Source organism: Hippocampus zosterae, chromosome 2, assembly GCF_025434085.1.
Source record: "Hippocampus zosterae strain Florida chromosome 2, ASM2543408v3, whole genome shotgun sequence".
Lineage (NCBI taxonomy): Eukaryota > Metazoa > Chordata > Actinopteri > Syngnathiformes > Syngnathidae > Hippocampus > Hippocampus zosterae.
The window spans coordinates 36,261,522-36,287,057 of NC_067452.1; the positions used below are offsets into that span (position 1 = coordinate 36,261,522).

General features: G+C 42.0%; 2 protein-coding genes across 2 annotated transcripts; both read right to left on the bottom strand.

Moving 5' to 3' along the window:
• Nucleotides 1-8,568: 8,568 nt before the first annotated feature.
• Nucleotides 8,569-11,110, bottom strand: sst7 (somatostatin family member 7). Its single transcript, XM_052051924.1, has 2 exons — nucleotides 10,790-11,110; nucleotides 8,569-9,971 (listed from the first exon to the last, which is right to left on the bottom strand). The coding sequence occupies exons 1-2, from the start codon at nucleotides 10,895-10,897 to the stop codon at nucleotides 9,741-9,743; spliced, it is 339 nt and encodes a 112-aa protein (XP_051907884.1). The 5' UTR covers nucleotides 10,898-11,110; the 3' UTR covers nucleotides 8,569-9,740.
• A 5,692-nt stretch (nucleotides 11,111-16,802) lies between these two features.
• Nucleotides 16,803-24,486, bottom strand: srm (spermidine synthase). Its single transcript, XM_052051692.1, has 8 exons — nucleotides 24,240-24,486; nucleotides 23,820-23,940; nucleotides 23,614-23,706; nucleotides 22,018-22,171; nucleotides 20,381-20,464; nucleotides 17,724-17,869; nucleotides 17,517-17,639; nucleotides 16,803-17,312 (listed from the first exon to the last, which is right to left on the bottom strand). The coding sequence occupies exons 1-8, from the start codon at nucleotides 24,368-24,370 to the stop codon at nucleotides 17,295-17,297; spliced, it is 870 nt and encodes a 289-aa protein (XP_051907652.1). The 5' UTR covers nucleotides 24,371-24,486; the 3' UTR covers nucleotides 16,803-17,294.
• Nucleotides 24,487-25,536: the final 1,050 nt, after the last annotated feature.

The window sequence follows — 25,536 nt, forward strand, 5'->3', positions numbered from 1 at the left end:
CCATTGCGCCCAACCTGCGGGCCAGACGGCACTGATTTTATGACAGGGGCCGAGGGCCGGATGAAATCCGGCCCGCGGGCCGGACTTTGGACATATCGACCTAGACGAATAGTCGGATAATCTCTTGATGGCAAACACGTAGTTTTCACTTGCGTCACAAGGGAGGCCCCGTTTACACGTGATTGGCGCAGCATGTGCTTGTGCACGGAGTATTCATAATTGAAACAACTCACACGCACACGAGCGTGAAGTACAAACTTGCGGGGACGCGTAGAGGATGTCGGCTGTCTGTGTTCTGTGCTCGCGCTACCGTGCCTTTAACAAAGTGCTTTCTTCGAGGAAGTCCGCCAGTCATTAAATACGCGGCAACCAATTGAAGAGATGAAAGAGCGAGCAACTGGGACCGCGAGCCTCGGAAGAAAACGAAATCTGGTTTTCAAAGCCGTTTGCTTTATTATGCATGTTGTTCGTTTCCTTCTGCTGCCGTCAATCTTACGTGTTAGTCATGACGTGGCGTCTGTTTGAATATCTTGAACAAGAAAGAAAAATAATAACCTGGATTTATCAGACCTTTTTTTGAGCATACAGTATTTCTTTGGCGTTCTTCATCAGCCGTCGCCGAACTTGTTTGCATTCCCATTCACGGGCTGCAATCATGCTCCCGTCAGCCACCCACATGTTGTATGCATAATTAAGGACTAGAGTAAGTGGGGCTGTCTCACCTGAGCCGAACACTGAAGAGATGTAGATTTAATCCACTGTAATTTGCTCATCCGCCGCGACTCTGCTTAAGTGGTAGGGAAGCGATGCTTTGGCACAGCACATACTCGATCCTGCTGCAAACGAAGGCAATGTTGGCAAGGTGTACCCTTTTTGAGTAGTAACGGCTTTGATTGATTAAAGTCGATTGACTGTCGGGGCCAGCAAAGTGTCCTCTGCTCGACTAAATGCAATCAGAACAACCTCACCTTAATTACCGCATAAATTAATCAGGTCATATTTTTTCCATGAAATTCTATAAACTGACTTCGAACAAAAGTCTCTTCTCTTGAGCAGTATGGTGGACGGCAAACATTCAGGAATTCTTATTTAAGATTGAACCATTCATTGAGCTGGTTATCCCATACAATGACAGAGACACAAAGCCCCGCCCGTTTATAATTCTGCTGCTATCGCCCTAACACAACACCTCAAAGATCACTGACAAGATGAGATGTTGAGTGTTGTACGGCTCCACTGTTTGTCGAAGGCAGCACATCACATGATATTGCTGTGACACTGGCCAGTGACTGCAAGGGTCGTCTGTCTGGCCAACCACATAGCAGGCTTCCTCCTCCTTTTTGGTCAAATTGAACCCAGATTCGTGCATACAGGTAGTCATGAGGTCGTTCGAAGGAGTCCAGATGCACCACTCGATGTGGCAAAATACATGCCGTTGTATAAGAAAGACTTCAAGGGATCATTAGGTCAATTTTTCACCAACAGGCTCAATCTGTTTGTTTGTTGTTTTTTTTTGGTTGACTGGTTAGCACATCCGCTTTCCAGTGCAGAGTTCGCGAGTTCTAATCCGCCGTCAACCTTCCTGTGTGGAGTTTGCATGTTTTTGCTTGTGCCTGCGTGGGTTTTCTGTGGGTACTCTGGATTCCTCCCACATTCCAAAAATATGCGCTGGAGGTTAATTGAACACTCGATATTGTCCCCAGATGTGATTGTGAGCGTTCGTCTGGCTTGGCCACCAGTTCAGGGTGTACCCCGCCTACTGCCCGAAGACATCTGGGATTGGGTCCAGCACACAGGCAACCCTCGTGAAGATAAGCGGTTCGGATAATGGATGGATGGTTCATCAAACGTGAGCTCATATGAGCAAAAACCACTAGCACTTCCATAAAACTAAAATCATTGTGCTGATTCTTTCTTTTTGGAGTGAATGCTTTAAGGTAGTTATGTGCATATGAATCTTTGTGACGACTGATCATAATTTTCAGACATTTAGCTACGCTAGAGTTTTGTTAAGTCTCAGGAGACAGTCTGGCATTGATGTTTCCCCCGGGGCTGAGAGTCGTCACTGCTCAAGGCAAAAAAAAAAAAAGGTCAGCCAATCGCAGGGCACACATAGACAAACAACCATTCACACCTAGGGACAATGAAGGGTTCAATTCACTTCCCATCTTTTTGGAATGTGGGTAAACCAGAGTACCCGGAGAAAACCCACACAGACGCAGGGAAAACATGCAAACTCTGCACAGGAAGGACTGGGGCAGGTTCGAACCTCCACCTAAGCACTGTGAGGCAGAAATGCAAAATGTAGAATACCAAGCTGTTGATTAGGGGAGCTGTCTAATTGTGATGGTCTTGGTTTTTGTCAAGCAAATTTGCCCTGGATATTTTTTTTTTTTGACGAGTTTGACTTAGAAGGAAGAAAATTAGCACAAAAAATGTGGCAAAATAGCAAGGTAAGTCTGCATACATAAAGTTATAATCACAAGGGTAAATTGACAATAGAGGGAAAATTGGCAATAGATTAAATACACACTCACCAAGCCAGTGTATACACTTAAATTGATTTTAGAAGATTGCATGTTTTATTGATTTATTTATTTTAATTAACATTTGTATGAGCGCGAGACTCACGGACAGTTTTTGCTAAGGGAAATATGAGCGACCACTTTATTATGATCTTGCTCAAGGAACATAGACTGTCAAAATAGGCCCTTTAAGAGAAATATATATTTTTTTAAATGAACTTTGATATGAACAATAGTAGGTACTGTTTAGCCGTTAGCCATTGATGAAGCACAGGCGCATTAATTACTGTTCCAAAAGCCCCAATGAGTTAGACTTTATGATCTATTGCCCACCATGTTTCAGATCATTCCCTGGTGCTATTGATCAAAAACGATTGCAGATGAATTAATGTTGCGGCCGTCTGTCCTGATGTCAGGCCCGTTATTCTTTCAATTTAGTCCGCCACGGGTGCCTTTTGCCACACATAACAAATTCGGTCATTTCCATGCCAATTCAAATCCAGCCCCGGGTTGAGCAATTCGGCCGGGTCACTGTGAGACTCTAAAGCTGCGGCCCCGTGACATTGGTGTCAGAAAGCAATGATGAGAAATGGCACGCAGGTGCAGCGCTTGTCACTGATTCCTTCATTACCTTAGTTTGCCGCCATTACACCGCAAATTGCTTACAATTCAGGGCCAACACAGGACTTTAAAAATAGCCAAGACCACAATGGATAAACACTCCAAAAACCTTTGAGAGGTTGACTCAAAAAGCAAATATCATGGCCATAAAATGACAAAACTGACGGAACATGACTCAATAACTCCGGGTGGGGTTATGAGTTATGGTTTATTTCGAGGATAATTGATGGGACATTTTCTGGTCCGCTCGGCTGAGGAAAAATCGTCTTTACGCGAAACATGGATTTCCAATACAAGCACCAGTGTTGATGGTAGTGAGGAGTTCCCATGCAATTAATTCACAGCAGACGTTAACTGTCACCTATGGTGCACTGACATTTAGGATCCCAATTGTCACCCTGGTGCTTTATATGAATGTCTGTGTGCGTGTGTGTGTGTGTGTGTGTGTGTGTGTGTGTGTGTGTGTGTGTGTGTGTGTGTGTGTGTGCGCGCGCGCGTGTATTTGAGCACGTGCTGGAGCGCATGTCTGCATGTCGGGGACCTCACCGTTTGACATAATAGGATTTTGCGTTGTTACAGCAACTTCAATCAGCCGTATTGCCATGCCACAAGGACCCAATTGCCCTGAAAATAGTTGAAAGCAGCTCATTGTGGATCCTCATCTGCTACTGTGGCAACAAATCTATTATAGGTGCAAAGGCTACGCCAGACGAGGCCTGTTCTTGTCCTAGAAACTAATCACGGGAGTGTGATTAGGTAGCCGTATTGTACACATTGCACAGGACTTTGTAGTGCTTCAAAAGTAGATTCTATAGCATCTTGTGGCTCTTGCCTCCCTCTCTGCACTCTGATTCCTTTAATGACTGTTAGCATGAGTGGCTCCCAGTCAGGAATGAAACAAAACAAGGCATTTAAAAAAAAAACAAAACTGTTCTGCGACCTGTGCTCCAACAGTTGTGCCGCTAGTGTTCATCCTGATAGGCTCAAGGCATTCAAAGTCCGGAATTGAACCCTGGACTTCTGTATTGTGAGGCGGACATGCTAATCAGTCATCCACCATCCATTTGGTTTTCATTAATATAGTTGAACAGAATAAATGAACAGAAACAATTTTAATGGTTTGCTTGAATAATTTCTGACTTAAATTTGGGGTTGAAGCAGTTTTCCCAGTTATTTTTTGTTATTCCCCTCCCCCAGGAAAAGAAAATATTTTGTCCCCCCCCCACCCCAAATCTCCGCCGTGACTTGTATCACTTGTCTATAAAATCGTTGTAAGTAAGCTAATATTCCTTGCGCGCTCTCTGGCAATGAGCGCAACACTGCCACCTACTGTAGTGGATGTGCAGTTATTGTACACTTTATTCTAGTACAGCAAAATAAAACACACACACACCACACACACACACACACACACACACACACACACACACACACACACACACACACACACACACACACACACACTATTTCTGGTGAAGCAAAAACTCAAGTCATTTGAAAAACTAGATTTTGGGTAGACACACATTGCATTTTATTAAATGTCATAATTAATTAGACATCTTAACATCCTGTGTTAGAGCCTGTGTACTTAAGGCCGCAGACCCGCATATTGGCATCCAAATTTTGAAAAGGGTCACAACACATGCCTGGCATTTACGGTCCCAATTTCTCATGTGGGTGGCAGCTCATTTTCTGGGGCCCCGGTTTTAGCAGTGAAAGAGCACTCAGGGCCCCGTTATGATCAGTTGAGCTGAGCGAGGGCATTGCGCACTTGAATAAGCCATCAGCCGTCTTTTGCCTCCACTGGGAAAAACAAGCTCTCCATTCCCATTGCCAAAGCCAAACAAGAACATAACTGTCAAAAGAGACATACATCATCTACACTTCAGCCTGGTGAAGAGAATGTGGAGAGCTTTCAATACGAGCTACTCTTGATGATAAGACCGTGAAACAGTAGCTGCTAAATGGAGGTAGAGGGTGATCATCGGCCAAAAGTCACCAATATCTGCTCCACTGTGATACAAAAACACAGAGCCTTGACTTGAACCAGTAATGGCCCTTCTTCAAAGTAACAAAAATTATGTATTGCTATTTATATTGTGCACTCTGCAATGACTCAGCGCTGTGCACACAAGCCATCTGAAATGTTGCAAATTAACTTAAGAGAGCCTGGCTGACAGAGAGGGACAATTCCTGTGGTCTAATTAGCACGCACGTATTTCATCTGACCGTTCCCGAACATTTGGAGCATTTCCGGAGCTGTGCAAGGTCACTCTAAACATAAAACAATTTACACTCCAAAACAATGTCTATTTTGCCTTACAATGTCAATATTTGGAGAAATAAAACTTTCTCAGTCATGGTTTTGTGCGTTTTGAAGATGTTTTTCATACTTCGTTAGGATCTGTAATGACACTTTTCAAGCTGGCCATTCCTTTCTGCCTTCTTCAGATCAAACGGAAGTCAAACAAAATGCTTGGCTTGCAGGCATCTGCTTTGATGTTGCTCCGGTGCATGCTCATTTGCGCTCCGTTAAAGGAGGTCTGGAGTGACCAGCAGCTCAAATTGTGTCGTGTTTAGAATCAAACTCAGGTTGGTCTTCCGCAGCTTTGGCATTTTGAATGTTATTATGATAATTTTTTTTGTTTTTGTTCACATTGCATGGCCAGGCATATGGACGGGTGAGTAGCGATCAATCTGCACAATGTGGTGTTGATATGCATTGATGCAGGTCTGCTTGCCAAGGATTTTCTAAATGTCTGGGTCCAAGGAGCCCCAAAATGCCATGTGTGTGTGTGTGTGTGTGTGTGTGTGTATATATATATATATATACACACACACATACACATATATGTATACACATTATATATATATATATATATATATATATATATATATATATATATATATATATATATATTTGTATATATATATATTTGTTGTTTACAATGATACTAGTGCAGCGTGTTATACGGGAGACAAATTCCTTGTGTGTTCTACATACTTGGCCAATAAAGATGATTCTGATTATATATATATATATATATATATATATATATATATATATATATATATATATATATATATATATATATATATAATTAGAGATGTCAGTTTAGTACGTTTTTATTGGCATTAATTTAAATTAATTTTAACAGGATTATGAACAAGCGGACGTTACGTTGCTCTATAAATACACCAGAAACAAAACAACAAGCATGCTGCAGTCCACGCCCATGTCTGTTTTGCCAGCCACGGCAGCACGAGACACCGAAAACGGATACTTAAAGAGTTTATGAATGGAAAGTTTACTTTTAAAAAGTTGCCAGATTGCTCCACTGACAAGACCAAAGTTACCTGTTCTTCTCTCTCTCTGTATCATAAAGGTATATGATGTATGCCACTGACGCGATTGTTACTTGTTTGGAACTATTTTGTGTGGAAGGTTACAGTGTTCTGTGTCCACATAAATATAGCGGGTGGAGCTTCTCTGTGTTCGTCTGACAGTGACGGTGCGCTGCAGTGGTAGCGACCTAGCGAAAATAGAACCTCCAGTGTTGTCATCGAGCCAAGTGTAGTCATCCGAAATGAGGTCTACACAAAACCTTAGAGAGAATTCCATGGTTTGCCCCAGCAGCACGGGGGAAGTGCGTGCGCTTGTTTGTACGGCTGGCAGTTTTGAATACAGCGTCACATAACGAACACTGGTGTCTTGTTATTCTTCAACAAACATACAGAAACAGACTGCTGTGTTCAAAGCAAACTTGAGAAAAACGAAGTATGCAACCATGGTTTACATCCACTATAGGCTGAGTACTAGTTTACCTTAGATGTGCACTTTATAATGTTTTGATTTCATAAGAAAAGCTGTTAAAGCAGCTGTTGTGTGACAAAAAAAGTTTTTTACTGTTGTTGATGGACAGTAATATTGTGTGAGAGATTATGTGTGAATAACTGCTCCAGGTGAAAAATGTTCATGTAAAATTGAAAATCAAAATTGTTATTTCAGTAAATATTTGCATTTGGCACACAGAAAACTGATTCACAATTCCATGTTGATGAGAGCATTAAAATGGGGGGAAATAGGACAAAAAATGTAAAAGGAAATTCAGAAACGATTAAAAAAAATGTGTGATTAATCACGATTAATTTTTTAGTTCATTTGAGTTAATTGTGACATTTGCATTTTTAATTAGATTAAATATTTTAATCGTTTGACAGCTGTTATATATATATATATATATATATATATATATATATATATACATCAAACTGACACATCCACCTCCTTGAATACAAACTCAATTTCCAAAGGAATCTCTACTTCTTGCAACGTTCTTGCCGCTTTGATTCAGTCCCATCGACACCCACGTGTTCGCTATCCATTCATTTTGATACGATGTGATGCATGCCACTATGAAAGAATAATCATCCCGCAGATGCCTTGATCCACGCAACATCCAAAGGATGTAATTATATGGCTTTGAGCACTTACTCACCATCTTGCGACTGTCTCTTCAGAGTTTGCAAGATGGGTCATTAAAGCTTTTCTTGCAAGCCCACACGACAAGTAACAGAAGAATTAGATCATTGCAACCTTTAACGTTGCAGTCATGATTCACTCAGTGCTGTGAACAATGTTAACTCAACCTTTGCACCTGTGAAACGAACACATTTCTGAGTCATTATCTCTTATTCATCCTGTTCCCGGCAGTGAAAAAGTGATCCAGTAGTGCAGTCAAAATACACTGCACTTCCCTCCCCTGCTTGGTCGCCAAAAAATAAAATAAATAAATACAAATAAAAATATCTACTGAGGACAATTGCAGGGTAGAGTGCATTTAGTGTTTCTGCCTAACCGTCAAGAGATTCTGTGTTCAAATCTTGGCTCAGACGGCGCAGTGGTGTTGCCATTCCAGTTTCCTCGTATGTTCCCAAAACATTCAGTTTGGGTTAAGACACGAAAGCTCAACCACCAATCTAAACACCAGTGGATAATTCTTGAGACAGAATAACAATTTTACCCAAAAAATAAAATGATAATGTAATACATTTCCAGGGCGGCCTGGTGGTCCAGTGGTTAGCGTAGAGGTACCGGGTTCAATTCCAGCCTTGGCCTCCCTGTGTGGAGTTTGCATGTTTTGCGTGGGTTTTCTCCGGGTACTCCGGTTTCCTCCCACATTCCAAAAACATGTGTGGCAGGCTGCTTGAACACTCCAAATTGTCCCTAGGTGCGAGTGTGAATGGTTGTTTGTCTCTGTGTGCCCTGCGATTGGCTGGCGACCGGTTCAGGGTGTCCCCCCCAACAAGACAGCTGGGATAGGCTCCAGCACCCCCCGCGACCCTTGTGAGGATAAAGCGGATCAGAAAATGGATGGATGGCATTCCAGATGTTTTTTTTTATTCTGCAGAATGATTCGACTTAAAAGTGGTTGTATGTTTATTCAATGTGAGCACAAGTAACAGGATTGGCCATTAACACAGGTAAGACTTTCAGTAACAAATCAACATCAAGATGTTTTGCCTCCAAATCCTGGACATTCACATGACATGAGAAAGGAACTCAGGGGAGAGTTTGTTTGATGGGGAAACTAACGGCAAGTGATGAGGCAGCAACTTCCCTCTTCTGATCTTTCTTGACAGTCAAATTACAAACGTGACGACATTCCATAAAAAAGAAAATGAGTTCTTTTCCCTCGGGCTTCACGGCCTGTAATAAGAAGTCACGAATAACGAAGGACGTGTGCCAGGATTGGACAGTAGCATCGATGATCTAATGAAAATAGACTTCAAGATTCATTGACGAGTCCTAAAACATTATTATATTTGAAATCTATGATCTGAACACGTTGTTCTTGAATGACATTCATATTTGATAATGCACTTTATAGATCACATTCGTAATGGCACTGCCTCACGCTTCGTTATTAAAATGCATCCCTGGAAAAAAAAAAATATCTGTGAGAAAAATTAAGAGCCAATTGGCTTTTGTGTGTGGGTTGGCTCTATTTTGACCACTTTTCATTTTCTGTAAAAAATGCTCGAAATGATAAGATGCGAGTTTGGAATTTGGGAGTGTTAACAGTGAAACAAAAAAACTAATTATTTTTAGCTCATAATTGATTGACAGAGCCGTATATGTTTTTTTTTATAGTACTAAATGCCATTAAGAACTACCACTTGTTTTCACGATAGCATCTTTGTTAGCCTAAAACGTAACAACTGCAAGCAAGTTGTGATGCATTTTGCCATCCGACGCTTCTATTTTCTCAGCAGGTGGAAAAAAAAACGACATTTATTTTACCGTACAACTGCAAAGTGGTTAATGGAGTGCGCTTACATCAGATCTACACCAAATGAGATTTATTCTTTACCCTGAAAAGAAAGATGTCATAACCATATATACATCCAAAATTCAGACAAATAAATAGCTACGTAAAGAAAGTACATGTGTTGGTAAAGTGACACAGCGTGTCCTGCAAAGTCCATCAATGCTGCCTGGCTGACAGGTGGAGGTGACGTGCACATCTGGGGTCCACTACAGTTTATGAGGGGCCCCGGCGGCCGGGTTGGGCTGTTTCTTTTTTTTTTCTGTTAGCAGGAGGTGAAGGTTTTCCAGAAGAAGTTTTTACAAGGTGCCTTGCGGTCACGCTGAGGCAGCGATAGCCTGTTGTAGACGGCCCTTTCCTCTAGACGCGACTGCAGCGGCTCGTCCGCCTCCTCGGGTGACATCTCCGAAAGCAGGTTGGTGTCCGACGGCCCCTCAAGCAAACTGGAGACCAGCTTCAGGATTAGCTCTTTGCGCAGTTTACTCAAGTCCTGTCCCTGAAGGAACAGAGGAGCGCACTGCACAATGAGTACCCTTCTACGCTCTTTGCATGGGCCAATATATTGACTTCTGAACATTTCACGGAGGAATTAGAACAAGGAACCGTTATTCTCCATTTGTCGATCAATTGTTCCGTCACTACATTAGGTCCACCTGCTCAAAAGAATATGCTTCCTTTCATCATTATGAGTACAGGATTTTGTTTTGACAAAGATTTTTACTCTCTTTGGGTTGACACTTTCAGAAGTTGATATGAAAATGTATTTTCAAAATTCCAGAGTACACGGTTATGGAACAACATATTCATTATTCTGGTTGAAAACTGCTTCTAAATATTAGGAGCAGCTCACAGTTTAATGCAGTGTAGTTGTATATTTATTACACACAAATTTGCTGTATGCGTTTATATACAAGTACATATACTATATACACCTACTGTACATATGCTACACATATATAAAACACCTGTAAGGCTTAATTGTTTGGGTTTTTCATTTCTTTTTCAACGACTGACTCGTGTTTTCCTTGTATTAAATATAAAAAGGTGTATTTATGACTCTTTTTCCACCGCTCTGTAATGCACTTTGTGAGTCGTCTGCTACAAATGACAAAACAAATCAACATCTGCAAACCGCAATAAAAAAACATCTTGTAAAATAAACACCTTTCTGACGGCGTCAATCAAAAACAGAACTTTTTTTTTTTTTAATCTCCATAAAGGCAGAATGTTGCAAGTGTTCCTCTTATGTGGTCTGCAGACCTGTTAACGCATCAAAAATGCCAAATCAAACGGAAAAAAGTGCTTCATCCTCACCCTGTTCAGCCCCTGCACGAGGCTCCTGTCCTCCACAGGAAGCACGGCGGCTGCTCTGACACTGAGCAGAACCCCCATGAAAGCCGCTAACACCACAAGGATCTGCATGCTGTGACTTTGGAGAGAGCCGCTGGGACCAGCCAGAGATCCTGAGCAGGAGGAGATGGAGCAGCGGGAGTGGAAGGAGTATCGGTAAGTAGCGCAGCTGGTGGTCACCAAGATTTGGAAGTCGGAGAGGTACTGCTTCGCCTCCGTGCCCCTCACTCTTTTTATACGGCTGTCTGACGCGGAAGGTGGTGGGAGTATGACGGAGTGGGTATGTGTGCATGAGTTTGAGGGGGGCGGGGGGTGTATGGAAGGGTCAAAGCAGAACAAATGGAAGGAGTGAACAGTTAACCTTCATGATCAGGTGGACGCATTCATGTGGTCCATCTGCAGCAGCGGATACGTCACCAAACCTCCCCACCTCCGCCCCGCAGATCCCCAAAAAAGAAAAAAAAATCTTAAGAGACTGCTTTACACAGCCAACCAAAGGTTAAAAAAAAAAAAAAAAGCACATTTCAAACATATAAATAACCAAGTGACCACAAGCTGACTTGTTGTCAATACTATGGTGCCCGTGTCGAACAGCGCCTGATGAGCTCGGTGACACCTTCAAATAGCAATCGAGCGGTCTGACGCGGGACCCAAAGGACGAAAAAAATCTGGCCCGAGGAAACGTTTCAAAAGAACGACGGAGACAATTTTCTTCAGTGAGGAGACGGAGCTGACGTTTAACCTAACGCATCAATCTAACGATCCAATTTTCATGGACTGCCATGAATAATGGCGCTCTGACGGGTGCTGACTGTGCTTTGGAAAGAATTTAAGATGTCATAGTCATATTGCAACTTTTGGTGAAATCAGTTGCAGTTGAACACAATTTAGTGTATTTTCATTGCAGTGCATCAGAAAAAGTTTCCTTTTTTTTTTTTTACAACCAGGCTATCTTTGTGAGGCAGCCGTCCATCAGCCTTGCCTAGTTTAAGCTGAGAGAAACGGAATAGTGTACCGTGACCCTAGCCCGGCCACGAATGGAGAAAAAAAATGGATACCGTCATTGGAATTGCCAAAAGATGCCAGTAGTCGGCGGCCAAAGACTACTTTTGCCTAAATGAAAATCCTTCACAGCATAATTCCATGGCACCAAGATACCACTAGAGGGAGCACCAAAACAGCACATACTTGAGTTTTTTCAAGGGGGAAAAAAAAATGAAACACAAATATGCCTGGGCTCCAAAACGTCAACAGTAACATTACACCTTCGGCTGGTGATTCTTAACTACTATGCCGCAGCTGGGACAAATTGTCAATTTTGCCACATATTTGCCATACATCGACACAAACGAATGCATCTTTATACATCTACTCATGCCAGTGATGTATAGTGAAAGGCAGAACAATGAAATTCTCTTCCACGAGACAGCAGAAAGGAACATCATGAACCTGCAACCTGCTTGGTTGCCATGGCGAGCGTAGACAGGCTTAATTATAATTGGGATCCCATCCAAATAACAGCTAAGTCACTGCATTGTTTTTTTTTTTTACAAAGCCGAACATAAACTCATAAACACAACATTATTATGATGTACTGATTATTATTCATAACTTTCCAGGAGGACGTAATAATGTTTTCTTTCCAAATGTTTGACGCAAATCCCTCGCATCCTTAAATGCTGGCACATATTAACGACTAATTGCTGTCTATATTAGAATGAGATGCTTGTTTGTGGAAATAAAATATACTGCGGTATGTGACGTTCGCACAACGTAAATGGCATCCACCTCCCCACTCCATTGCGGAGACAGATCGAGCGGCTTGAAATTATTTTTCAGCTCTTACCAAAGGTTCATGATGATGGTGAAAAGTGATTTACAGTTGCTAATATTCACAGGAACTAATGTGTGATAGAGCACATGACGTGTGCAGACGAGGCCACCGGCAGGGATCAGAGCTTCCTTCCATTCCAGTCAGTACCTTGTGGTTGGTGTGTAGAAATTGTTTGGTCGTGCTCTCAGATGTGCTTTTGAAATATTTGGCTCACTCGCCACTTGATCTCTCGATAGCCTCGAGCCAATCGGGAGATTAAACCAGAGTTGAAAAAGCTACAAATGATAGTTGGATATTTTGGAGAAAAAGGTCACGTGTTAAGGTGACTGGTTTGCACGTTCGCCTCAAAGTGCAGAAGTTATAGGTTCAAATCTGGCCCCGGTCTTCCTGTGTGGAGTTTGCATGTTCTCCCCGTGCCTGTGTGGGTTTTCTTCGGGTTCTCCGGTTTCCTCCCAGATTGAGAAAAATGTTGCATATTTGAGGAATTAAAAAAATTAATAAATCTGATGACAAATGTATATATTCAAGAAGAAAAAAGCTAAATGTTTTGGGAGGGAAAGTTGTATATTTAGGGGAAAAAAATCATATATGAGTAATAAACTTTAATGTTGCTTCTTAATTGCAAAGCACATTCATGAGAATCGGCAGCTCAGAATATGGATAGACGTTCATCTGCTTTTATTTATCTTATTTTACTTATCATCGTTGCTCATGCTCTTTTCTGAAGTTCTGTGCTATCCTTGACTTGTGTTACTTGTCTTGGTAATTTTGTCACAATTACAGAAGTGTAATGCTGCCACACCAGGAAAAAGAAAAACAAAAAACAAAATTTATCACGTAAAACTGATGTGGAAACGTGAAAATTGTCACGTAAAAACGTGAAAATGATCATGTAAAAACAAACATGATGATATAAATCTGGAATTTCTCCATTGAGAGACTAATAAAGGTTTTCTTAATCTTAATAAAAATGTGAAAATTATCATGTAAAAAAACATGAAACGTATCTGCAAAAACGTGAATACTGTAGTACAAAATATGACCAAGTTGGCCTCGCGGGGGTCAACTTCTGTTGCTACTTGCATGAAATGGAACATCCGCAACTCGTTTCAATGAGCCACGTTATCCATTCCGTTTCAACGTGACACGTTTTAACGTGATTAGCAGGCTGTCACATTTTTACATGATAATTATAACATTTTCGCAAGATAAGGCAGCAAATACGCTTCCGTACTAAAGTTTCGTGTGTGTTTTTTTCCCCAAGTGTGGCAGCAATACGCTTTCATATTACACAATAGCTTTTTCTGTTAATTTTATTTGGTTTAAAAACATATTTTTCCTCACAATCTCAAAGGACCTCTTCCGAGCTTTGTTTTCGTAACCCTGTACACCTCAGATGACTGCTGGCATAGATAGAAATACTGTACAATGCAAACATGCAACTACGTCTTGAAAAACAACAAAAGAAAGCAACAACTTACAGCACCTTCTTCAACAAATTTAGTCAGAAATTCATATTTGTCATGAATGTTGGAATCCTATCCAACATGCCAAAACATGTTGAAACAACATCAAATTAAAGGCTGCCATCTAATGTCCAGAACGTGAAAGTACAACCAAGAGCAGCAACCGCACCATGGAAATTTTATGTTTGCATTTTCTCCTTGTGTAAACTTCAGACTTTAAGTCCCCTTCTATTTCAAGTATTAAAAAAATATTGTTTATGAGTATTTATCCTGTCCAAATACACCCGAGCTCTCAAAGATGGCTGTACGTCCTATGTGGTCGATTTTTGTGACACCTCTTCACTTGAAGCTGAACGCAGCAAGTTGGTTGTTTTATTCCATAGCCACTGTGATGGTCCACGAAGGCAAAATTCATTCAAACTTCCATTATCAGAACACTTCGTGGACCCGAAATATGTGCAATGTTGGCTCAAGACGAATTCTGAGGTGTCTGTGTCTTTGTCAGTTCTGTGATTGACGGGTGATTCGTGAGAGGGAATGAACAAATGACGTTTAACATTAAACAAGCCACGAGTAGCTAAATATCCGGACTTCTTGATCGACACTTTGTCGGATTTGCTGTGCCCTTTGAGTGTTTCCCCACTTTATTGAGCCGAGGCACCAGTAGCGCGCCGTGCATTTCAACATACAGTACATGAACACAATATAGACTCGTCAGGCAGCACTTAATTTCAGGAGCATTTAAAACCATCAAATATGCATTCACAATTAAGAGCAGGAAACTAAATTTACAGATATTGTCAAAAATACTAAATAAAATGGCACCCAAATTACGCTGTGTGATCTGACCGTATGATTATAAACCAGTCTGTCCAATAAATTGCGCAGTTTCATATAAGACGCCAACCACACAATAACAAAAACAAACTATTCTTTGAAAATAAAGTAAACCGATCATTTGCATTTTGAGAATAGGCTATGCAACAGCAAATAACTGAAAATGTTGAGCAGCTGAGATTGAATGAATTTTAGCGCACGAAGCTGACTACAATGCGCCATTATAAATTGCAGGTGAGCTGATTTATTTATTATTCTTTACGTTCCACTTAGTCGAAATATCATTTCCAAAAAACTCTACCATAATAAATGAGTTATTTATCGAGTGGCTTTCAATGTTATTTTAAATAACATTTTTGTATCTTTGTCATTTTATTTCGTTATCATTAATACTAACGAAATAAAATAACAAGAAATGTAAAATAAAATTCATTTACTCACCAATGTAGTGCCTGCCTCTTCACTGAGCTGCAGACCTACGTGAGTGTCCCCAAACGTTTTTAAACGCATCGTAGCTTGTAAGTGCCCAGCCATGCGCTGATGTTTCCTTGCTGCCTTGGTAAAACAACTTAAATTGGTAAATCCAGTGGAAGGTCCGTCTTGAAAATTGTGTTGAAAGTAGTCCTGAAACCAGATCAACGTCTTATCCTTCGGGCATTTTGGGTCAAAATGCGGCAACTGCTCCCTCTAACAGGTGCTAATCCAATCACCGAAAGTGCAAGTCCAGTGTCGACGTAAAACCTAGCTGGCCCCACTACGCAGACTCGTGATCTGATTGGCTATTGCAAGTTGACTGTGCGCGTTCATTTGCAGCGCACCGGGGGCCTGCTCTGTTTAACCCCCGAGCAAGTTTAATTTACCTGGCAACACAAGCTATCCGAAATATGATTTAACCAATCATTTTTGTTTATTTCATTAGTATTAATGGTAACGAAATAAAATGACAAAGATACAAAAATGTTATTTAAAATAACATTGAAAGCCACTCGACTAAGTGGAAATATGACGTAAAGAATACAGAGAATAATTTTGTTTACATATTTATGAAAATAAAATTTGTTATTCTCAGAAAAGTAAATTTATTAAATGTACTTTTCTGAGAATGTTTAGGCCAGCAGAGAAGGCCTTGCTGGCCCTGACGGAACGGCACTGCAAGGCCCACATTTTATATCACAAAATCTCATGGAGAATGGATGCCACAAAATATACTGTATATCCACACATGTGGCCTTGTTTTACTGAGCACAAATATATTATTTTATTAAAGAAACGGCAGAGTGGATTTAGGCCAACAACACAATTCTACTGTCTGCCAATCGAGAGATGGCTGAACAAAGATGATCATTAACAATTTCATGCACCCAAGAGGATGGCTCATCGGCCGGGAATCGCTGATGGCTGCGAGACGCCCCGTTTCACAGACCAGTGAAAATAGAATGAGCGTATCTATTCACGTGTTGTACATTTCAGTCACAACAAATGTTTTTCTTTTTAAACAGATTTATTACAATGAATGAGTTTTACTTTTTTAAAATGTGTTTTTTCCTTCACAGCAACCACACTGTTATATAACGGCATTTCACAGTAAGGCGTGACAGTACTGCACAAGCTTCCTACCTTTAGCCAAACCCCCAGTAATTGCATAATCACTTTTCATCAAATGTTGCAGCTTCCCTTCTAAATATGAAACGTATCATTCATACTAAAGCAGAGCATCAAGCAGTTGTTGGCTTTTTAAAGGTAGTGTTTTCGAACTGATTGTGAAAACGTACAGAACCAGATTAAACAAAGCACCCGCTAAAGCAGTGCTCTTTTCGGAATTCACGAGAAAGTGTTTGTGTTCTCAACATATACAGACGGCACGCGGCGACGCCGCAAGGAGAAGAGCACGTTTCCGCTGAAAAATGCGACGACACATTGCAGTTACATGCAATCATACGATGCCATTTGAACGGCACGGTCCTAGAGCGTGAGGTCAGGGTTGGATGGCGTCATCATCGGTTGCTCATGAGACAAGCTCGGAAAGTGAGTAACGAAACGCATGAGGAAATAAACACTGGTGTTGCTGAGGACTTGGAACGTTGGAAAGAAACGGGAGGCATTGGCCCCCTCACCCCACACACATCTTAAAATCTTGAGGAGGCTACACTTTAGAGGGGGGGGCTGAACGGTGCTGAGGACCCTCGCCCCACACACATCTTGAAATCTCGAGGAGGCTACACCTTAGAGGGGGGGGCTGAACGGTGCTGAGGGGGAGGAGGAGGAGCTGTATTTGTCCATCTGTGGACCGAGGAGCAGGTGGAGGACACACACGCTGCTCTCCTGTGGCCAATCAAGCTTCTTTGAGGACCTGCCGGCCACCATGGAGAGAAAAACGGGGGTTAGACCAGTGTTCGATACCCGTTAGGCAGCCAAGACATATTTGACTTGAAAGACCCTGAAAAGTAATGTCACTGATTTGTTTCTAGATGCTTTCCAAGATAATCAATTAAACAAGATGCTTAAATGTTTATTCATATTTTCCTATGACCGCCCATCAGTGAAGCACACTGACCTTTCTTGCAAACTCAGGAAGGACGAATGACGCTGTGTGAATCTCCGTGTTATAATATTTCAGGTTCATGCTTTCCAGTTCTCCTTTTGACAATTCTTTCACCGGCTTTTGGAAATCTGTTTCCTGAAATAATGACTCCAATCAGTCACAAGCAAACAGCAAACATGCGTGTACCTTTAACCCTTTTATTTGGTGGGGACCGCTTACAGGGTTCTTACTGCAGAGCATGAATCCAATTTGGCCACTGGGATAAGTTGGGATGGTGCCGTAGGCGTAGTCCACCACTGGGAATAAGGTTTTGCAGAAGGTTTGCATTTCCTTGATCAGGTCCAAATGCAGCCATTGACACTCTCCTGCGCACAAGACAAGAACAGTCTGAAAAAATAAGAACCAGTGCTTGTGGCATAGTTGAGTCAAATGTCACACTCAAGGACACAGAAAGGTCAACTTTGACTTCTAATTGGCTTAGCAGTTAGTGAAACACGACGGGAGTTGGGGTCCAATGACTGTATTTGGAGGAGTTAGGGGGGGGGAAGATATTTTGAACTGTACTTTATATTATTAGTACGGTACTGAATATTTAAAAAATAAATAAAAAAACACCACCAAACTATGATCCGAAACAATGATATCATTTAAAATCCAGGATACATTACATATAAAAAAAAATGAGAAAAAAATGAAAAGAAGTTGACAGATCATTTCATTTAGAAAAATGCACAAATGAAAAATGATGCTTAGTTGGCACGAGCAGCATATCATGCCCACCCTCTGGCTTCAGGGTCCCACCCCAAACCAGGAAATTCTTGAAACCAACCCGAACCAGTTTCACGTTCGTGCTTTTATTGAAATTTGGTTAGGCATGACCATTATGACCACCCAAAAAATCTAAAAAAATAAAAAAGAAGCGAATAACCAAGCACACAAAGACAGACGGTCAGCCATTCTAGCTTTCAGGATCATTTCGGCCATTTTTCACAACAAACTTAAAATGAAACTTGAACCAAGTACACCGCAGAGGTGTTTGGCACAAAATTGCATGTTCTCCTCGTAGTATGTGGCCGGAGCCTGGCAGCGAGGGTCAGTGACCCATCATTAAACACAAATCTCAAATAACTCAACTGGATTTTGTAACATGGGATGACGACTCCAGCCTTGAGGATTTCCTACGCCCCCCCCCCCTCCCCCCGGACAAATGTGCTGCGGCCCCTCGCTGCTCTCACATGTCCACATGGCAACATGATCTGTTTGAGCATGTGAGCGTGTGCAATGTACAGCATGTAGCATCGCAGGAGCAGTTCGCGCACACTGAATCTGAGAGGATTCAGGCTAGATTATTTTGATCCCTCAAAATTCGGACGATTTTTGGCATCAATCAGTAGGAGGAAAACTTAAAAGGAAATATCTGTGCGAGAAGAAAAATAAATCTGTCATTTCATTAACAAACATTTCATTTCATAACACTATTTGGCATGCCTTATCGTCGTGTGACAATAGAAATGATTGTTGTCAAAGATACATCTCGCCAATAAAAAAACAATTCGATACGTATCTCAAAATATTTTTAAGTGGAATAATTCGATTTGATGCATTTATTTGATTTGATTTTTGATGATTTGATGGTGGAGAAGGCTGGGAGCACTGTGAGAATCATGTTCTTTGATTTCTCCAGTGCCTTCAACACCATCCAGCCCAATTTGCTGGGAGGCAAACTGCAGAACGCTGGAGTGGACCACCACCTCACAGCATGGATCATAGACTACCTCACAAATCGGCCGCAGTACGTGAGATTGCAGAGCTGCGAGTCGGACCGGCTTCTCTGCAGCACTGGAGCGCCGCAGGGGACTGTTCTGGCTCCATTACTGTTCATCCTCTACACCTCGGACTTCAGACACGACACTCCAAACTGCCACCTTCAGAAGTTCTCCGATGACTCTGCGATTGTTGGCCTCATTACAGGACTTTGTGGACTGGTGCCAGCAGAATCTGCTCCAGATCAACCCTAGGAAAACTAAGGAGTTGGTTGTGGATTTCTGCAGGAAAAAGTCCTCACCAGCACCGAAGAACATCCAGGGTATGGACATAGAGAGGGTGACCTCCTACAAGTACCTTGGTGTTCTTCTGAACGACAAACTGGACTGGTCTACAAACACGGACACCCTGATTAGGAAAGGACAGAGCCGACTCTTCCTACTCAGGAAACTGAGGTCTTTTGGGGTTCAGGGGTCACTCCTTAAGACGTTCTATAACTCGGTGGTGGCCTCGGCCATCCATTATGGCATTGTCTGCTGGTCAGGCAGCATCTCGGCCCGGGACAGAAAGAGACTGGAGCGACTGGTCAGGAAGGCCAGTTCTGTCCTGGGTTGCTCCCTTGACACTCTGGAGGAGGTGGGCAACAGAAGGATGCTAACTAAGCTAAAAGCTATGATGGCCAGTCCCTCCCACCCCCTCCAGCCCGCCCTGACAGCACTTGGTAGCTCCTTCAGCCAGAGACTGTTACACCCGCGCTGCAAGAAGGAGAGATACCGACGCTCGTTCCTACCGACTGCTGTCAGGCTGATGAATACAAAATAACAATCATAATAATAATAATAATTAAATGATGTGAAGGAAAATTGTAAATAGTACTGCGATTTATCCATTTGTGTTCATATTGTATTTAATTGAAAGATGTTTGTTGTTGTTTTTTTTTTCTCTTTCTCCTTTCTACATACATTCTTGCTGCTGGAGGCTGTAAATTTCCCCAGTGTGGGACGAATAAAGGATATCTTATCTTATTTACTTTTTTTTAAAAATTCAAAACTGATTTTCCGATTACACATATGTTGGTTTTACGCTCCAAGAAGGAATGCATTAAAAAGTACCCTGGGAGCAGAGAATTCCGCCTTTTGTCAATGCCGTCTTCATCAGCTGAAAGTAACTCTCCTTGAATAAACTCTCAGCAGGGCCTGGAACATGAGCACATTAAAAATCAGGCAAGTCAAGTCTTGTTTATGTGTTTGACGCTGACTGACTAAAGAGTCTAAAAGGGGCACGCAGTTGACAAACATGAGCGACATCCCGCTCATCTAAACCCCCCCCCCCCCCCCCCCAACTGGGCGATGATGAAGGGGCAGCAGATGGGGGAATCCCACTTCCAGGATTACCATGCTGCGATTAATGCAGGTTGGGCGTGTGGGGGGTGGGGATATACTGTGGTACCTCTATTTACGAAATTACTGGTTCCGGAAGAAATTTCATACCGAGAAAATGTTGTAGGTAGAGACGCATTTCCCATGTAAATGCCCTAATCCGTTCCAAGCCCCACCAAAATTCGGACAGAATTGTTTTCTAAAGCATAAAAATGCTGCAAATGTTACAAATTTGATTATTGGACAATCAATGAGAGTAACGAGAGTGTATAATGTAAAAAACAAAGTATCGCGTAACGACTAAAAATGATGCTCATTTAACTTTTAACTGCCTCCTCATCGTTTTTTGCCCTCTTAAGTCCATCTTCTCTCTCAAAAGTGGTTTTTGCCTGACGTTTTGTAAAGAACGTCTGCTTTTGTCCGCTTTTAACAATCCGTCGAAAATGTCCAAGGCAAACATCTGCAGAGTGAGCCCCCCCTTCCCCCCACCCCCTGACTCGTGAACACTTTTTCTGGGGATTCACATTTACTTAAAACCATCGGAAAACCATCCATCCATTATCTACCGCTTATCCGGGGCCGGGTCGCAGGGGCAACAGCTTTAGCAGGGAAGCCCAGACTTCCCTCTCCCTAGCTACTTCGTCCAGCTCTCCCCGGGGGATCCCGAGTCGTTCCCAGGCCAGCTGGGTGACATAGTCTCTCCAGCGTGTCCTGGGTCTTCCTCTGGGTCACCTCCCGGTGGGACATGACCGGAACACCTCACCGGGGAGGCGCTCAGGAGGCATCCGAATCAGATGCCCAAGCCACCTCATCTGGCTCCTCTCGATGTGGAGGAGAAGCGGCTCGACTCTGAGCCCCTCCCGGATGACTGAGCTTCTCACCTTATCTCTAAGGGAGAGCCCGGACACCCTGCGGAGAAAACTCATTTCAGCCGCTTTTATCCGGGATCTCATCGGAAAACCTCCTGGGCGAATGACGACGACGTTGCATCGACACCAATCTATCTATCTACACACATACGGCAGAGGTCCTTCTTAGCCAATGAGATGCCAGGAAGATGCTCTGTAACAGCCAATGGCAGAACAGCTGTAAGTATGTTGCGTTCAGGAAACTCGGAGCTGCGAGCTGCAACCCATAATGTATTTTTACCTTTCGTATCTTGAATTTTCTTTCGTAGCTCGAGGCACTATTTTCCTGATGAGGTGTTTTGTTAACTTGAAAATTTCATATGAAGAGACGTTCGTAAGTAGAGGTACCACTGTACAATGTATACTCCGACAATGTGAGAGTACATATAGTCAGATGAGGCACTGCAGGAAGTGGATCCTTCCCCACAAACACATCATGAAGGGAGACGTTGATGCACTTACCGACAGGGTCCGATGAGTCGGTAATGATGACGTCAAAGGCATTTTGGTTTTGCTTCATAAACTCGAAGCCATCTCCAACGTGCAGGGTGAGCTTTGGACTGAAGAAACCTTTGGCCATGCCTGGGAGGAACTTCTTTGAGACATCAATGACGTCCTACGCACGCGACACAAACGTGGCAGTTGCAGTGAGCGTACACGACTCACAAAAAGTGGTGGATATTTGACTTTTCGGGTGAAGTTTCAAAGAGCATTTCTTTGTTAGAACATCCTGTTCAGAGCTTTGCAAATGTGAGGGTAATGTTAAGCAGATATTTGGTGTTGACATTGTCTCATCATGTGAGCACCAGGATGGAGAGGAGTTTTTAAATAACCGCTTGGAATTGAATGAGGAAACATGTTGATTTATTCCTCGGTAAAAACGTTTGTGCAATTTGCTGCTCAGCTTCCTATTGGAGAACAGCAACGTGTGCAAAAAGTACAAGTGACGTGCAGTCACAAGTTTAAAACATTTCCAAATAAGTTCACCTGTCAAGGTTACTTCATATTTTAGGTTCAACCATAAATGTTTTGAGTTTGTTTATTGAACATAAAACATATACAGTAATAATTTGACAGAAAATAAGGTAGATAAAAAAGTAAAAAGAAAGAAATCAGTCTTCATTCAACATAGTTATTATGTTCAAGGGAGTAGGAAGAAGTAAAAAACTTATCTAGTCCTACCCCGTTATGTGTTTATATCTACTAAATCATTTTTATATCAATCAGAAAATAAAAAAGTAAGAAGAAAGAAGTCTCCATTAAGGCTCATACTTTACCCTTAACCGTGATATTTTTACAACTTTTGGTTTGTATCAGGATTATATACAGCCACACCCTGGCACTCTTGTGTCAATTTTCTCTTGTATTCATAATGGATATTTCAATACCTTTCTCTATGTATCAACTTAGTTCTGATTTATCATTATATTTAAAGTTTAGAATTTATCATTTTAACTGATTGATGTAGGTTGATAGGCTTCAGCACCCCCCGCGACCCTAGTGAGGATTAAGCGGTTCAGAAAATGGATGGATGGATGGATGTTTGGACTATTTTTTTGAATTTGTTTTTGAACTCAGCAAGCGATTTACTCATTTTCAGGTCCGTTTGGAGATTATTCCACAGATTAACACCTTTGCTAGATACACTTCTTTGCTTGATGTTTGTTCTTGTTTTGAGTTTTTTGAATAATTTTGAATAAGTTGATTCTTAATTCATAGCTGCTTTCTCAAATTTAGAAAAACCTCTGAATGTTTTGGCAGAGCAGGTCATCGTGTGCTTTGTACACTAATTGGGCGATTTTAAAGTCAACCCGGTCATAAAATATCATCGTATTTAATTTGATAAATAGTGGATTTCTGGGATCCGTATATTTTGATAAATTAATAATTCGAATTGCTTTTTTGTTGTTGTTTGAGAATAGGGAGTGTGTTTGTTTTGCAGTCACCTGTCAAATGTCACCTGAAAACCAGATATTCCTCTTTTGTTTTGTAGTGAATCACGTGTGCATGTGGTGAGTGGATTTGAGCAAATATTTGCTGGATGTTATTTGCCCTCACCTCATCAATCTCACAGAGAACCACCGACTCGACCTGCGGATTCTTCACCACTTCTCTCAGCACGCCACCATCACCACCGCCAATAATGAGAACCTTTAAACACGTGACCACAGACTTTCTCTTAGTACTCAGTACAATGCTCAAGTATTGTCAAAGAACAATATGACATGAAATAGATGCAATTACTGTTCACATGCATGTGCTACCTTCTTGGGGCAGGGGTGGCTGTACAGGGGAAGGTTGGCAATCATTTCCTGATATGCAAACTCATCCCTCTCCGTGCACTGGATCACTCCATCCAATACCAAGACGTTGCCGTACGTTTTACTGAAACGAGTATGTTACACAGCTAACAGGGTTGCAGGGGAATAAACTGCCATAAACCTTCACAAATTTGGTGAACTAAACAGTTATTTGTACCTTAAACTGTAACAAAATATATTTTGGAACGTACACACCCCGAAGTTGAATCTATCACAAAGTTTTTAACACGTATGAGAATACCGATCGTATTTATTTTAAGAAAGTGCTGGTTTGTTGTTTTAGAATAGACAGCCCATTGGCAGTGCAGCACTCCAGGAGCTAGCAGCAGCGTTAGCAAAGTGCGGGAACGGTAAAGAACGCACCTCTTGAACACCAACACATCTTGAAATTTGGACTTCTTGTGATAGAGGACCTCCTCTACTTGGAGACTCGTGGCTTGACCGGGCCATAACGTGCACGTCTCCTTAAACCAGCCGTCCGTGATATTGTCCATACCGGTGCCCTCCGCGCTCAGGTAAACGTGTTTATGACCGAGCCAGCGTGACACGCGACTACGTTTTGACACTTTTGATATGACTGACAGCCATACTTGCTGCTTCGCCCCGGAACGAATAGCAGACGCCTGACGTCACGCCTCACAGTTGAGCGATCCAATGGGATGCGACGAGACGAGGGTTCTTACCATAGTTTGCTTGACGTGTCACCCACCACCAAGCACCGCCCCTAAGACCACGCGAGGCTCTCGTACGGTGGGGGAGCCAGTGCGGCTGCGCGGTTTTGACCAGGGAGGTGTGGAAAAATTATTCGTGTTACAGTACTGTTTGACTCAATACAATTACAATACAATACAATACATGCTGATTTATATAGCGCTTTCACAACAGCGGCAGCTGTAACAAAGCGCTTTACAAAACAGTTAACATCAAGTAAAATAATAAACACAACACATAACATAAAACACGGACAGTCATGCAGTTCTAACCACTTTTCCATCACACGCTTTGTTGTTTGAAGCTCACAAACGTATATCAATCAATCAAACGTTATTTATAGAACACTTTTCATACATAAAAATACAACTCAAAGTGCTGTACGGTTAAAGTTGTTCAAATTTACAATATAAAAAAGGGCACCCCCTCAACATACACAAATGTATATCGCCACAAGCAAACTTCCATCCAGAGGAAAGCCCAGATAGCGTTGTTTGTTTTGGAGGGATGGCCGCCAACAATTTCAGACAGCCTTGAGTCCTTGGTCTGTAGTTTGATCGAACCCTAGGGGTTCGGTGATTGTCTCAGGGGTTCGACGGAGCCTCTGACATGGAGGTTAAGACACACCCGACTCAACATGTCAATTAGTTCTGACATGCCAGCCTGGCCATCACTGGCTGTTTCATTTTGTGCACAGTTAAAAAATATACAGTATGCTTTGTACTTATACTAGTTGTGTTTACTTTTTTTCAGTTTTTAATGTCTTGAATTTGTTAAAAAAAACACCCCAAAAAAACCCACATTTTTATTTTTCACGAATGAATGGTTCGGAGAAAGTGCATATGAACTGGTTGGGTTTGGTACCTCTAACAAGGTTAAGAAGTACTGAGTTCGACTGTTTATTCTCAGTTGAATTATTTAAGTCATTCAGTGCCAGTCGTTTTCAGAC

Bases quoted from the DNA above. Each gene is read 5' to 3' on its own strand.
- srm (XM_052051692.1), bottom strand. From the start codon at position 24,370: ATGGACAATATCACGGACGGCTGGTTTAAGGAGACGTGCACGTTATGG. The intron at 23,707-23,819 runs GTAGCACATGCA...ACGTGTTTAAAG, and splicing joins GCCACCCCTGCCCCAAGAAG to GTTCTCATTATTGGCGGTGG. The intron at 17,640-17,723 runs GTAAGCGGTCCC...TCATTATTTCAG, and splicing joins TGCTCTGCAGTAAGAACCCT to GAAACAGATTTCCAAAAGCC.
- sst7 (XM_052051924.1), bottom strand. From the start codon at position 10,897: ATGCAGATCCTTGTGGTGTTAGCGGCTTTCATGGGGGTTCTGCTCAGT. The intron at 9,972-10,789 runs GTGAGGATGAAG...CTGTTCCTTCAG, and splicing joins TCGTGCAGGGGCTGAACAGG to GGACAGGACTTGAGTAAACT.